At 43.5% G+C, this 15,051-nt stretch overlaps 1 protein-coding gene and 1 non-coding gene across 4 annotated transcripts in view; one reads left to right on the top strand and one right to left on the bottom strand.

Moving 5' to 3' along the window:
* The first annotated feature begins 2,722 nt into the window (after nucleotides 1-2,722).
* Nucleotides 2,723-15,051, top strand: part of TRIT1 (tRNA isopentenyltransferase 1) — a 45,605-nt gene continuing 33,276 nt past the window's right edge. For all 3 annotated transcript variants that reach the window (XM_077751956.1, XM_077751955.1, XM_077751954.1), the window contains exon 1: nucleotides 2,723-2,896. In XM_077751956.1, the coding sequence (XP_077608082.1) occupies nucleotides 2,723-2,896 (174 nt within the window). The remainder of the gene's footprint in view (nucleotides 2,897-15,051) is intronic.
* Nucleotides 7,527-7,610, bottom strand: TRNAK-UUU (transfer RNA lysine (anticodon UUU)). Its single transcript is given in 2 exon segments — nucleotides 7,527-7,561; nucleotides 7,574-7,610. It is a non-coding gene; the product is annotated as a tRNA-Lys (tRNA).

Genomic DNA, 15,051 nt, shown 5'->3' with positions numbered 1-15,051 from the left:
AGCCCCATTTTTTCATTCCTTTCTCCTCAGTTGTCTTGGTAACCAGCCTCTCCCTCTTTGGGTCTCTCAGTGGTAAATTCCACTTCCCTCTTTTTTCTCTCTCTAGTAACAGTCACCTGGTCATGACTTGGACAGTGCTTTCCCATCTGTGAGTGAGCACACTCTGTCATGGTCAGATTGTTGTCATGAAATTAGCCTCTCCTTTGCTTTATTTGCAGCATTTCTCCTGCCTGCCATCTTTCTAGTGGTTGTCATGGTAACCGTACCCTCTGAAAGTCTCCAGGCAAAGGCTCTACAGTTAACAACCATCATGTGAGAGTGTCTGCCAATATATGGCCACACATCTTGATTTTAAAACCAGCCCCAGGCGGGTACCACAAATTGGAAAGAACAGGCTTTTGATCAAAGCAGACTGGACAGAGAAAAAGAGGAATAAGGGACCCTGGGTTCTGATGTTCTCCAAACAATATGTGTGGCTACAAGGTTTAGGCTGGGTCTGCAAGAGTACCCATTATGCCAGCAGTGATCCAAGTGATTGAGAAATGTATTGGCAGTTATTCCAGGCAGGCCTATCATACGATCTAAATTTCCAGGGGTAATTCCTCTGGCCCAAGGGATCCTAGTGATATGACCTGAGAGCTAGGCAGAGCCAAGTAATAATCTCAGGGAGAAAAAAATTAACCCTTAAATTGGCTAACAAGGGATTAGTAAAATAGATATTTAGGTATTTTTACACAGTACCGAAAATTTCTCTGCCCTTGGGCTTCTGCTCTTACCTCTTTAGTGTGGCAGACGGGGTGTTACAATTAAAATAACACCAAGTGTTCAGCAATAGTTGTTATGTGTGAGGGTATTGTGGTACACACTTTTTGGATATAACTCCGTTTTATCCTTATGACAATCCTGAGAGGTATTTAATGATAAGAAGACTGAGGCTAAGGGGCGCCTGGGTGGCTCAGTTGGTTAAGCATCCGACTCTTGATTTTGACCTGGGTCATGATCTCACGATTTGTGAGTTTGAGTCTTGCGTCAGGCTCTGTGCTGACAGTGCAGAACCTGCTTGGGATTCTGTCTGTCTCTCTCTCTACCCCACCCCTGCTCATGTGTGCTCTCTCTCTAAAAATAAATAAATAAACAAATATAACTGGCACCCGGGTGGCTCAGTCAGTTAAGGGTTCGATCTCACAGATCTGTGAGTTTGAGCCCCACATCGGGCTCTGTGCTGAGAGTGTGGAGCCTGCTGGGGATCCTGTCTCCCTCTCTCTTTGCCCCTTCCCTGCTCTCTGTCTCTCAAAAATAAATAAATAAACTTTAAGAAAGAAATAAACAGGGACGCCTGGGTGGCTCAGTCGGTTAAGCAGCCGACTTCAGCTCAGATCTCACAGTTCATGGGTTTGGGCTCTGCGACAGGCTCTGTGCTGACAGCTCAGAGCCTGGAGACTGCTTCCGATTCTGTGTCTCCGTCTCTCTGATCCTCCCCCACTCATACTCTGCCTCTCTCTCTCAAAAAATAAATAAACATTAAAAAAAATTTTTTTAAATAGAAATAAACATTAAAAAAAGAAAGTGAGGCTAAGAGGCAAAGTGAGGTCATGCAGCAGCTGGTAAGTAGCAGAGTTGGGATTTGAACCCAGGTCTATCACAAAGCCCTTTCTTTAAGGTTGTGGTTCTTGAATTTCGGTCTTCTGGTCTCCACTTTTTTTTTTTTTTAAATGTTTATTCATTTTTGAGAGAGAGAGAGAGCGAGCGAGCAGGGGAGGGTCAGAGAGAAGGAAAGAGAGAATCTGAAGCAGGCTCCAGGCTCCCAGCTGTTAGCACAGACAGCCCTAACATGGGGCCTGAACCCATGAACCGCGAGATCATGACCTGAGCTGAAGTCAGACACTGAATACCCAGGCACCCCTGGTCCTCACTTTCATCTGAGGGTTACAACTCCTTTATCCCTTCTGCCTTCCTTATTCTTCCTCTTCACATTTTGTGGTTTACTTGCTTTTCTCTGTTCTCAATCCATCTTTTGCATCCTTTTGCCAAAGAGATGGAAAATTTTGTCCTTCCTTCTGTGTCTGGGTTTGTTTTGTGGGATAAAAACATTTAGAGCAGCTACCCTTGCCTGAGAACTAGGCAGATCTGATCCTGGAAAACACCACACTTCTAGTTCAGTGGCTCCAGCACTAGAGAGGCAAACCATTCTCTTCTCCATTTAACACTGCCTGTTTCACATCAGGCACTGTGCTAGGCACTGGAGATATTAGCAGGGACCTAGACCTAGGCAGAATCTGTTCCTTGCCTTTTTTGGAACTAACAGCCTGGAATGGAAGTCAGACAATATACAGGAGTCAGTATATCATTTTATATTGTAATTAGCGGCATAAAGAAAAGATCTAGGTGCCGTGAAAGAAACAAATAACAGGGATAGATTTGAGATAGGATTGCCATCTCCCATTTAAGAGAGGAGATAGTTTAAACAAATCGTTTTAATAAATTGATTATCGGCTGCTAAAAAAACAAAAAGGAGAGAGGCGAGAGTTGAGGCTCTGGTACCAGCTATTTGAGGGCAGTCAGGTCGAGAGCCTCTCAAGCTTGGAAGCCACGGTCCCGCCGCTCCCACCTCTCCACTCATCCTCCTAACCGGAGAGGGGTGGGGGAGGTCCTAGGTCTGCGCAGGCGCACTAGCGGTTGCCATGGGGACAGCTGCTCCCGCACAAGCGCAGATATCTTCAAGATGGCGGCGGTGGCGGCTGCCCGAGCAGTGTCTGTGGGCTCCGGGCTCCGGGGTCTGCAACGGACACTGCCTCTTGTAGTGATTCTTGGGGCGACGGGCACCGGCAAATCCACTCTGGCGTTGCAGCTAGGCCAACGGCTCGGTGGCGAAATCGTCAGCGCTGACTCCATGCAGGTATGACAGTGCGGCCGGCCACGGGCCTGGGAACCCCAGAGGCCGCGTGAGGGCCTCTGGCCGAGTGGATACCCTGTCGCATGGGTGTAGTGGGTGAACCGGGGGCTGGTGGGGCCGAGTGGGCAGATGCAGGGAACCCGTTAGTACTAGATGCCCACCCACCGTGTGCCTGCCGTAGTGCCAGGCGATTGATTGGCTTTCCTCATCTCATTTACATCTCACGACGTTGCTGTGGGTAGGTGCTGTCATCTCCACTTGCGCATGAAAAAATTCACCCAGGGAGATGAAACGGCTCTCCCTGTGTCACACAGCGAATAAGTGGAGGAGGTAGCATTTGAACCTACAAGCTTGACAGGCGTCCAGTAAATATCTTTTGAATGAAAATTCTTGCAGAGCCTTTGCTACCTAAGAGTATTCAGCGACACGGGTGTACGTTGATTACTCTCTCTGAGTGCCCCCTGAGGGTATGGAACAGGGTGGATATTCATCGAGACCTGGATTCTAGTTCCGGATCTGCCCTCGGCCACGTGAGCTTGATGTATCTGTAAAGTGGAAAAAAATGCCACCTGCTCACAGGGCTGTGGTGCTTAATAATTGAGATTATGAATTTTAGAATGAAGAGCAAGGTCCTCAAGAAGGCCAGGGCCTTGCACTTGGTAAATGTTTAAGTTGAGGTTAGAGGTTTTTAAGCTACTGGCTGATGGGAGTCGGGAGGCTTTGTTCTCGTCCCTGAGTTGGAGGAAAGCCCAGAAGGAGTGTAGTGCACACACAGCACCTGGGTGCATTTGGGCTCGGGTTGAGAGTGGGTGACATTTTGGGTAAATCTGTGATGGAGGAATTACCAACGCTGTGTATCGAAGATAATTTTCAATTAATGAGTTTCAGAGTAAATGAGGTGCTTGACTGTGAAGTTGCCTGGCACTGAGTCTAGCCCCTCAGTGACGGGTACTCAGCAAGGAAGGGCAGTACTTCCCAGAGTCTGCACCCTATAAACGCCTGGGCATGGTTTCTTTTGGAGTGACTTGACCATCAACACACATGAATGATTAGGATAATTCAACAAATATTTGTTTGCGGCCTCTACTCTGTGTCAGCTTTAAGAGACAGACTTTACCTCAAATCCCAGCCCTGCCTTTTCTAAGATATGTGACTTCAGCCTGAACTCTTTTTGTGCCTTTGTTTCTTCTGTAAAATAGGGAGAAGAATGTCAGTAACGTAACGCAACTGTGATGATTAACGTGATAAAGTAAAGCACTTAATGCAGTGTACGAGGGGAGCGCTAAAAATACCATAGGTGCTCTTTTCCGCAAGGCTCTTTTAGAGAGAGAAAACCGTAATCCCTCTCCTCAAAGAGTTTTAGTCCGGCTAAACATGAAACAAAGCAGAATTAGTGTTTGAACTGTGATATTAATGGTGCTTTGCAAGGTGGATGGGGCAGGGCGGAGAGAGACTGCAAGTGCTAGATTTTATACCTAACCCTACAATTTCTGAGAAGGGAGAAATCAGTGAAAGCTGGCGTGGCTAGTCATGGAAAGCTCTCTTTTAAGGGACTTAAAAGGTGAAGTTTGGAGAGATACGAAAGAAGAAAAGGCGGGGCGCCTGGGTGGCTCAGTTGGTTAAGCGTCCGACTTCGGCTCAGGTCATGATCTCACAGTGGTTCGTGGGTTCGAGCCCTGCGTCAGGCTCTGTGCTGACTGCCAGCTCAGAACCTGGAGCCTGTTTTGGATTCTGTGTGTGTGTCTCTCTCTGACCCTCCCCTGCTCACTGTCTCACTCTGAGAAAGAAAAACTCGCTGTCTCTCTCTCTCAGAAATAAATAAAACATTAAAAAAAAAAAAAAAGAAAAGGCATGTCAAAGGAGAGAACAGGAAGGAAGATTCAGAAAGTGAAATGGGCACGTGTGCCTGGAGGATGGTGAAAGGCAGTTCATTAGGTGTTGCAGCTACCGTGGAATGGGGCGGGAGCCACAGGATGAAGGAAGACAGTGTGTAAGGAGCATTCATTTGTCAATAGTGTGCTTGATGAATTGGATTTGGGGGTGGGTGTAGGGAATGCAGGGGAAAAGAAAGATGTAATCATGTTAAAGTGAGTTGGTTACTGATTGCTGAAAGAATAACGCACACCGGGTGATTCGGGATTCAGGTCTGTGGGCCTGGGAGAGCATGGTGAGCAGGGCAGGAGGTCAGGAAGATTTGGCAGGGCACAGCAGGTGTGGCAACGGGACATCCAAGGGGGAAGTATCTTGGGTGGGGGGAGAGCGCAACAGGTATGACCCATGTCAGGACTCTTGCACTTACTGCCTCTGCCTGGTGGAACTTCTCTGTCTGTTGAACCCTGTGGCTTGCTTATTTTACTCAGATGTTGCCTTATGAGGCCTTTGCTGATCCTCCTATTTATTTGTTTGTTTGTTTATTTAATTTTTTAACGTTTATTTATTTTTGAGACAGAGAGACAGAGTGTGAGCTGGGGAGGGGCAGAGAGAGAGGGAGATACAGAATCCGAAACAGGCTCCAGGCTCTGAGCTGGCTTTCAGCACAGAGCCCGACGCGGGGCTCGAACCCACGAACCGTGAGATCATGACCTGAGCCGAAGTCGGACACGTAACCTGCTGAACCACCCAGGCGCCCCATGTTCTTCCTACTTAAAATAACACACCACATGGGGCGCCTGGGTGACTCAGTCGGTTAAGCATCTGACTTCTGCTCAGGTCATGATCTCACGGTTTGTGGGTTCGAGCCCCACGTTGGGCTCTGTGCTGCCAGCCAGCTCCGAGCCTGGAGGCTGCTTTGGAGTCTGTCTCCCTCTCTCTGACCCTCCCCTGCTCATGCTGTCTCTCTCTCAGAAATAAATAAAACATTAAAATAAATAAATAAATAAATACAATAACACACCACTGCTCCTTGTTCCCTCTCTTTCCCATACATCAGACGTAGCCATGCCAGGGAAGTGTTCTCAGGAAGTCATCTTAGTTTTACATTTATTTAAAATAATTTTTAAATAATGTTTGTTTATTTTCGAGAGAGAGAAAGACAGAATGCCTGCTGGGGAGGGGCAGAGAGAGAGGGAGACAGAATCTGAAGCAAGCTCCAGCTCTCAGCACAGAGCATGATGTGGGGCTCAAACTCACAAACTGCAAGTTATCATGACCTGAGCTGAAGTCAGATGCTTAACTGACTGAGCCATCCAGGTGCCCCTTAATTTTACATTTATTTTTAAGTAAGTTAGTGACTTCTGGCAATGAGTGTGTGTATATAGCTCTTTNAGCACAGAGCCGGATGCAGGGCTCGAACCCACGAACCATGAGATCATGACCTGAGCTGAAGTCGGACGCTTAACCAACTGAGTCACCCAGGCACCCAGGTGCCCCAAGAAATGTTTCTTTCTGAACATTTCTGAACAAGAACAAGGTTGAGGTCTTGTTGACCGTAAAATAAGTCATGTCTGTGGGGCAACGTGCCTCATATCGTGCTGATGATATAGTGGACCCTTTTTTTTTTTAAACATTTTTTTTAAAGTTTATTTATTTTTGAGAGACACAGATCATGAGTGAGGAAGGGGCAGAGAGAGGGGGAGACACAGAACCCAAAGCAGGGTCCAGGCTCTGAGCTGTCAGCACAGAGCCTGATGCGGGGCTCGAACTCACAAACTGCAAGATCATGACCTGAGACAAAGTCAGAAGCTTAACCGACTGAGCCACCTAGGCACCCCTATAGTGGACCCTTAATATTTGGTGAAATATTTGTTGATTTGCCTTATTAAAACGGCACATCCTGATCCATTCACCTTTTTCCTGTGGTTCTGTAGATAACTAGAATATGGGAATTAAATTTCTTCTGTCCTAAGGATGCCACAGGATTATTTAATGTATGAAAACACTTTGAAGATTATTGAGCCTCCTGAACTGGCTGTAGGTTGTGTTTAGTTTTGATTATACCATGGATATTTGTAACATTTCCTCTTGATTCCCATTGGAAAACTTTGACCTTTAATTTTACTTTTCAGTCCAAATAATTATATAAAGTATCTCTGCCCCATTTATGTGGTTATACGCAGTTCTTCACTTCTACTTTTGCTTCCCATGCCCCTGTTACTTGCTTCACTGTTTTTTTTTTTTTTATTTAAAAAAAATTTTTTTAACACGTATTCATTTTAGAGAGAGTGCAAGCAGGGAGGGGCAGAGAGAGAGGGAGACACAGAATCTGAAGCAGGTTCCAGGCTCAGAGCTGTCAGCACAGAGCTCGATGTGGGGCTCAAACTCATGAACTGCAAGATCATGACCCGAGCTGAAGTCGGAAACTTAACCGCTTAACCGACAGAGTCACCCAGGTGCCCTTTCACTTGTTTTTTATCCAGTGGAGGGAGATGGTGCTTTTTAGCAACTTGAGGTTGACTCAGAATTTTTAGTAAGCATGTGAACAAAATGACATTTAAAAAAAGAATTGAAGTATAGCTGACACGCAATGTTACGTTAGTTTCAGGTGTACAAAATGATATTCTTTTTTTTTTAATATTTTTATTTATTTCTAGGAGAGGAAGAGAGAGAGAGACAGCGTGAGCAGGGGAGGGTCAGAGAGAGAGGGAGATATAGACTCTGAAATAGGCTCCAGGCTCTGAGCTGGCAGTCAGCACAGAGCCCGACGTGGGGCTCGAACCCACGAACCCCGAGATCATGACCTAGCAAAAGTCGGATGCTTAACCGACTAAGCCACCCAGGCGCCCCCAAAATGATATTCTTAATGTCAGATTACCAGCTCCTTGAAAGAGCATTTTCAATTTCAAATAAATACACGGGCAGGATGATAGTAATAACTTAAATTTGCATAGCAAATTTGTTTATAAAATACTTACATATGCTTTTTATTCTACCTTACCTTGTAAGGTAGAAATCATTGTCATTTCACAGGTGAAGACAACAGGCCTTACAGTAAGATCTGACAGTAAGTAGCAAACCTGGTGTTGAACACAGGTGTTTACTTTCCATGCCCACTGCCTTATCCGCACAAAGCCATCCTCTTTAGATGAGGCAGGAGCTGTGGTGTTCAGTCATTAGAGTATTTCTTAACTTGTATGCCACTCATCTTTCACAGGAGTGTGCTACATTTTGATCAGGATATAAAATGTATTTCAGTATTCATGTTGTGAATCATAGTATGAATTCATAGTGATGTCTGTCAAATGGAGTGTTGGCCACATGAGGCATTGCCTATGGGGATAAAATTTGCTGCAACTAAGAGATTTAATATAATGTCAATAATTTGATAGAGAATGTTTACTAAAACAAAGGGGAAGCTTGGCCTTGGGGAGAGCCTAGACGGAGCAGTAAACTTCGTTGTACGGCCACAGACCAAAGGATGACCAAATGGAAAGTGTGATCTTTAGAGAGTTCTTTCAAGCTTCCAAGTTGATCTTTTAAATAATAAATATTTGCTTTTGGAATGATGTCCAGAATTTTGTTTATCATAAGTATACTTGTAATTCAAAAAGGATTGTAAAACACTGTGTTAAATCTTAAACTGTCTTGCACCTCATACTTGTTTTGTCATCCTTTTGTCCTGCCTTAACCGTAGGGTGGTCCCAGGGCAGTTGGGGCAGTTCCCGTCCAGGGAAAGTGATTGTTTTTTTGTGAACATTGAATAAGTGTATTGAGGTAGCTTCTTCAAGGGAAAACCACGATGGAATGTTAAGGGTAGTATATCTAGGGTGATAGATAATATTGTTCTGGAGCCCCGTGGATAATGACTTGCTTCTGTAGCCATGTCGCATCTGAAGGTCCTGCGTGGCTTCTTGCTTCCCATTCTCCTGCACTAGATTTGTTGCGTGGGAAGTCAGAAACTCTCTGAGGGACTACTTGCTCAGAGACTCCTGCTGGGCTCCACTTTGGATTTCTCCCTGGCAGGTGTGATTATAGGGAGAAACAACATTTATGCTTAATTTCCTGAGTTTTCCAAATGCCGGTTTCACATATTATAGAAACATAAATGTTGTTAGTCAGCAGTGAGAGCCTAAATTTAAGGAGGGTCAGGTAATACAATGCCTGTTTTCCGGGATGGAAAAACTGAGGCACAGAAGATTAAAGAGCACACCAGAGATCACACCTGGGAATTGGATCTGGGTCTTCTGACTCCTGTGGAGTGTCTAATATATTGCAGGAAGATGATACTGAAGGTCTTCTTTTCAGTCTGAGTCTTTTTCTTGGCATGTAAATTCAAGGTACAATGCATCGCCTTCAGTGACTGGATGAAACATTGTACTGAGAAACATGAAGGCACTTGCCAAAAGATGTACAATGACTGCCTGGAAATACAGACTGCCAACTATATGCCACGAGATAAATAAACAAAGTGTTCTATTTGGGTTTATAGAGAGGAAGTATCCCTAATGCTGTAGTTCTTCAAGTCCTGCGGAGAAGCAGCAGTCATACATAGGCGCACTGTTCCCTTTGTGTTTGTCTAAACCTACAAGAGGAGAAGCAAATGATTTTTGGCAGCCTGACTTGTGAGCAGCCCATGTGTCATCTAATAGATGTGGAGTCTGGGTTCTTTTTGTCTGCTTTGGGACATGATTTAGGAGCAGTATTTTTTTTTTTTTTTTTAACCAAGGGACTGTTTGTCTGATAGTGCTCAAGGGAGATCTGGGATGCATGGGGGAGGGATATAAAAGGAGAGGAGGGAGTGAATCACAGAGGCTTAGTAGGACACGGAATAAAAGCCACAAAAACCTGTTAACCAGGAGAGGTGGGGGCTGTCTGGAGGCTGTTTGCCACAACTGAACAGAGGCGCATCCTTTAAAAAAAAAAAGACTGAGCCTGGGGGTGCCTGGGTGGCTCAGCTGGTTGAGCGTCAGACTCTTGATTTCAGCTCAGGTCATGATCTCATGGTTTGTGGGATCAAGGCCCATGGAGGGCTCACTGCTGAGCGGGCTTGGGACTCTCTCTCTCCTTCTCCCTCAGCCCCTCCCCCACTCATGCACTCTTTGTCTCTCAAAATAAATAAACATTAAAAAAAAAAAAAGGGGGCGCCTGGGTGGCTTAGTCGGTTAAGCGTCTGACTTTCGCTTAGGTCATGATCTCGTGGTTCCGTGGGTTCGAGCCCCGCATCAGGCTCTGTGCTCACTGCCAGCACAGAGCCTGGAGCATGTTTAAAAGACTGAGGCTGACAAGAAGCTAAGAAGGAAATCTCAAAATTTTTGACTCCTCCAAAAAATCTATGAGTTTCTAGATCCCTCGATTCACCTCCATTGTGACTGAATTTAGTTTTCCTTTGGCTACAGTATTCAGCTTGGGTGGGTTGTTCATATACTGTATATTCACTTTTTTGCAGCAATGAGAAGAATTCTGGAATCAGACCTTCGATGTTATGTCACTACTGGCCAAATGAGAACTCATGGGAGAGCACAAATGGGCCTTGCAGGTTCAGATTTGTGAGGATGAGGTGCTGCCCTGATGCTTCAGTGCCTGGGGCAGGGTGTTGAAATAGCTATTCTTCAAATGGAATATATGTTCCAGGGGTAAAAGTTACTTGGGGTATGTAGGAATTCACATATATAATTTGTATAATGTACTTGTATTTGGCTTAACTAAATTGGTTTTGGTTTCTTGTGTAGTTTGAATTCTTTAGATAAATTTGAATCAGACTGGGGCCCTTTTTGCCTCCTTGCTTACCTTTGGGGCCCTGGTTCAGAGCTAGAGGTTCACCACTGCTGCTTCCTTATTGTGGCATCCAGAGTTCAAGCTCACACCATTACAGCATGAATAATCTTCATAATAATAGCAGCAACACAGAAAGCAATAATAGTATATATGCCAGGTACCATTCTAAAAGTTTGACATGTATTATCTCATTTAGTCTCATCACAGCCTTATGAGATAGGCAGTATCATTATCTCACCCCTCCAGAAAATTACTTTCTTGAGCCCTATCTCTGTGCCATTCTATGTTTTCTCCTCCATGTCTTCTGACTTATTTATCCATTCATCCTGCATCCCATTCTTTTCCCCTGTACCCACTGTATACATTTTATCAGGCAGCCGAGGAAGACTGTTCCTGACAAAAGAACAGCATGAGCAAAGTAAAGGAAGAATAAAAGTGTACGGTACATTTTCAAGGAATGACTACGAATTATCTGGCATAGAGGATACTTGAGGAACAGTAGTAGGAGGTAAAACTAAAAGTATAGGACCCTGTGAACAAATTGTAGAGGCCCTTGAAAGGAATGCCAGGAGGCGTGGGGTTTTAAATTCACAAGTGATAGTGAATCTGTTACATAGGGTTACTCTGATGACTGGGGTGGAGAGTGGGTTAGAGAGGGATAAACAGCTTAGGATTCGGTTACAATAGCCTGGGTGAGAGGGGCTGGAGTTGGTCTTTGGCTGGGAAGAAGAGGTAACCATTTTGACATTTTAGAGACAGAATCAATAGGAGTTGGGTTTTGGGGGGAAAAAGTCCAAATAACAGGAAAGTACAATGGAAATATCACTATAGTCTTAGCATTAGAAGGTAAAACATTTTAACCATGCTGGTGCATATCCTTTCAGACATTTGTGTATTTATGCATACGTGCTTATGTGTCTCCCCCCCCTCCCCGATTTTACACTGGTAAAATACACATAAAATCTACTGCCTTAACCTTTTTTTTTTTTTTAAGTAAAAAAACTCTACAGCCAACATTGGGCTCGAATTCCGGACCCTGAGATCAAAAGTCATATTCTCCACCAACTGACCCAGCCAGAACCTCCATCTTAACCATTTTTAAGTGTACAGCTTAGTGGCATTAAGTAATGCATGAATCTGTGTGACCATTATCACACCATGTATCTCCGTCACACCATGTATCTCCGTAACTCTTTTTGTCTTGTAAAACTGAAACTCTGTACTCTTAAACAGTACCTCCCCATTCCTCTTTCCTCCCAGCCCTTGGTAACCACCGTTCCACCTTCTATGTCTGTGATTTTCACTGCTCTCAGGTACCTTATATAAATGGAATCATACAATATTTGTCTCTTTTGTGACTTTCACTTAGCATAACGTCTTCAGGGTTCATTTATGTGTGTGTGTTTCTACGTATATTGACTCATACATTTGCTGTTCTTCTGTGTCCTGCTCTACCTCCAGTCTTAGCAGTATGTTATGGATAACTTTACGTGTTAATGTCATGCAGCTGTGCATCATTGGTCTCAGCCTGGGGTCAGTTTTCCCCCTGGGGGACATTTGCAATTTCTGGAGACATTTTTGGTTGTAACAGCTGGGGAGGTTGGTTCCTGACATATACTGGGTAGAGACCAGGAGTGCTGCCAGACATCCTACTATGCATAAAACAGCTCCTCACAACAAAGATTTATTCTGCCCCAAATCGTTGTGTATTGTTCCGAGGTGAGGAAACCCTGTTCTACTTTATTGTTGTCTGTGACATTTTGAAGTAATTACAGATTTATACAAGGGTTTCATAGATAGTAGAGAGAGTTCGTGTATACCCTTCACCCATCTTCTCCTAAAATTAACATCTTACATCATCATGGTACATTTGCCAACACTTAGAAATTGATGTTGGTACAATACTGTTCATTGGTTCTCACTAGTTTTTATACTATCGGCCTTATCCTCTTTAGGATCCCTTCTAGGATCCCACATTGCATTTAGTTAGCTCCTGTCTCTTTAGGCTCCTCCAATCTGTGACAGTTTCCAGTCTATGACTTTGATACTTTTGAAGGGTCCTCATCAGCTATTTTGTAGAATGTTTCTCAATTTGGGTTTTTCATGATTACACTGGCATTACAGATTTTGGGAAAACATACCTTTCTCATTATGTCATATTAGGGTATGATGTCAACATGACTTATTTCTGGTGCTGTTAACATTAACCTTGATTGTTTGGTTTGGGTTGTATCTGCCAGATTTCTCCCACTGTAAAGCCCCTCTCAATACTCTGTTTGTTAGAAATGACTTGCTAAGTCTAGCCCACATTGAAAGGGAGGGGATTTAAGCTCTACCTCCTGAAGGGAGGATTATCCAAGAATGTGTGGGCATATGTTAAAAGCCCCACAATAATTAATAATTTTCGGGGAGATACTTTGAGACGATTCAGATGTCCTATTTTTCCCTAAAGTTTCACTCACTAATTTTAGGATTTATCAGTGGATCATTCCTGCTGCAGTTACTATGATAATTTCCTTCATTCCTTCTACTTTTGTGAATTGTAATTTTTCTGGAATGATTTGTCCTTTCTCCCTATTTATTTACATCATTTACTTATATCAGTATGGATATTTATTTTATTCTTTGGGTTATAGTCCAATACTGTGTTACTTATTTTGTTGCTCAGATTATTTAACTTTGGTTATTGAATGTTCTTTCACACTGACTCTGTGTCCTTCGGCATGCTTCCAGGTTTGTTTGCTTAGCACTTCCTTTCTGGCACTACAAGATGCTCCCAGCTTATACTTGTCTTACCCAAGCTCTAGAATCAGCCATTTCCCCAAGGAGCCCTGCTTCCTTTTATTGGTGAATAGTTTTGTTCTGTTTTGTTTGTTTGTTTGTTTGTTTTAGTGAATGGTATTTAGAAACCAAAATCTGGGGCTCCTGGCTGGCTCAGTTGGTTAGCCGTCCAACTTCGGCTCAGGTCATGATCTCACAGTTCGTGAGTTCAAGCCTTGAATCGGGCTCTGTGCTGACAGCTCAGAGCCTGGAATTTGCTTCTGAGTGTGTGTGTGTGTGTGTGTGTGTGTGTCTCTGCCCCTCTCCTGCTTTCTCTCTCTCTCTCTCAATAAATAAACATTAAAAAAAATTTGTTGCTACTGGATATCATTGTTTCTTGTCCCTTCAATGGAAGAAGCTAGGAAACATGCTATGTACACTAATCCACGTACACACAAATATCTATGTTTATATCTATGTTATATACTATATACATTATACATATGAAACTAAACAAGGTTTACACAGATATCTCTGACTTGACTCTGGCACCACAGGATTCATCCCAATGTTCTCTTTGCTTATTAGTGACTTCTTTCTCAGAAAGTAAGAAATTTGGCTTCTTGGGCACCTGGGTGGCTCAGTCGGTTAGGCGTCCAACTTTGACTCAGGTCATGATCTCGCGGTTCATGGGTTCGAGCCCTGTGTTGGGCTCTGTGCTGACAGCTAGCTCAGAGCCTGGAGCCTGTTTCGGATTCTGTCTCCCTCTCTCTCTGACCCTCCCCTGCTCATGCTGTTTCTCTCTCTCTCAGAAATAAATAAAACATTAAAAATTAAAAAGAAAAGAAATTTGGCTTCTCATTGGCTACAATATATTTATTTATGCAACCTGTAAAGTAGTTTCAGTAGTTACTTATGTGAGAAACAAATTTACCAATCAGGTATAATGTTTGTGTACAGTTCTTTTTGTTCATTTTAGCCTTTGGTATCTAGACATAGCAATGTTATATACACAGTTATTTAGGTAAGCTCCCTTTTTCCCCCTCCACTGCCCTTCAATGAGGTAATGAGGTTACATTTGTAACACAGGTAGATTCGTTACAGTCTGCATTCTATCCTGGGTTCCCCAGAAATTCTGGGCATTTAAAAAAAATTACATACAGTAAAGTGCATTCTTTGTTGAGTACTGTTTTGTGGGTTTTGGCAAATGCAGAGGCAGGTATCCACCCTGACAGTACTGTACTAAACAGTTCCATCACTCTAAAAATTGCCTTGCATGGCCTCTTCATAGTCAGCTTTCCTACGTACCCCATCTTTCAACAACCACTGCTCTCTGTTTTCCATCCCCATGTTTTTGCCTTTCCCAGAATGTAATGTACATGGAGTCCTACAGTATGCAGCCTTTGGGGGCTGACTTTTTCACTTAGCAAAGTACCTTTTAAATTATTCCAAGTCCATTATTCTTTATTGCTAAATGTCATTCCATTGTATGGATGTACCATAGTATGTCCATTCACCTAGGAGAGGACATCTGGGTTTCCAGTTTTAGCACTTACAAAGAAACCTATTCTAAACATTCGTGTGCCGATGGTTTAACTTTATAGGAAACTCTTAAAGGATTTTCCAAAATGGCTGTGCCATTTTGCATTCCTACCAGCAGTGAATGAGAATTTCTGTTCCTCTGAATCTGTATTCTCTCCAGGATTTGGTATTGTCTTTCTTTTTTTTTTTTTTTTTTTTTTTTTTTT

The sequence above is a fragment of the Crocuta crocuta genome, unplaced genomic scaffold (assembly GCF_008692635.1).
Source record: "Crocuta crocuta isolate KB4526 unplaced genomic scaffold, BGI_CrCroc_1.0 scaffold367, whole genome shotgun sequence".
In the NCBI taxonomy this organism is placed as follows: Eukaryota; Metazoa; Chordata; class Mammalia; order Carnivora; family Hyaenidae; genus Crocuta; species Crocuta crocuta.
This window is presented reverse-complemented; position numbering and strand designations above follow the sequence as displayed.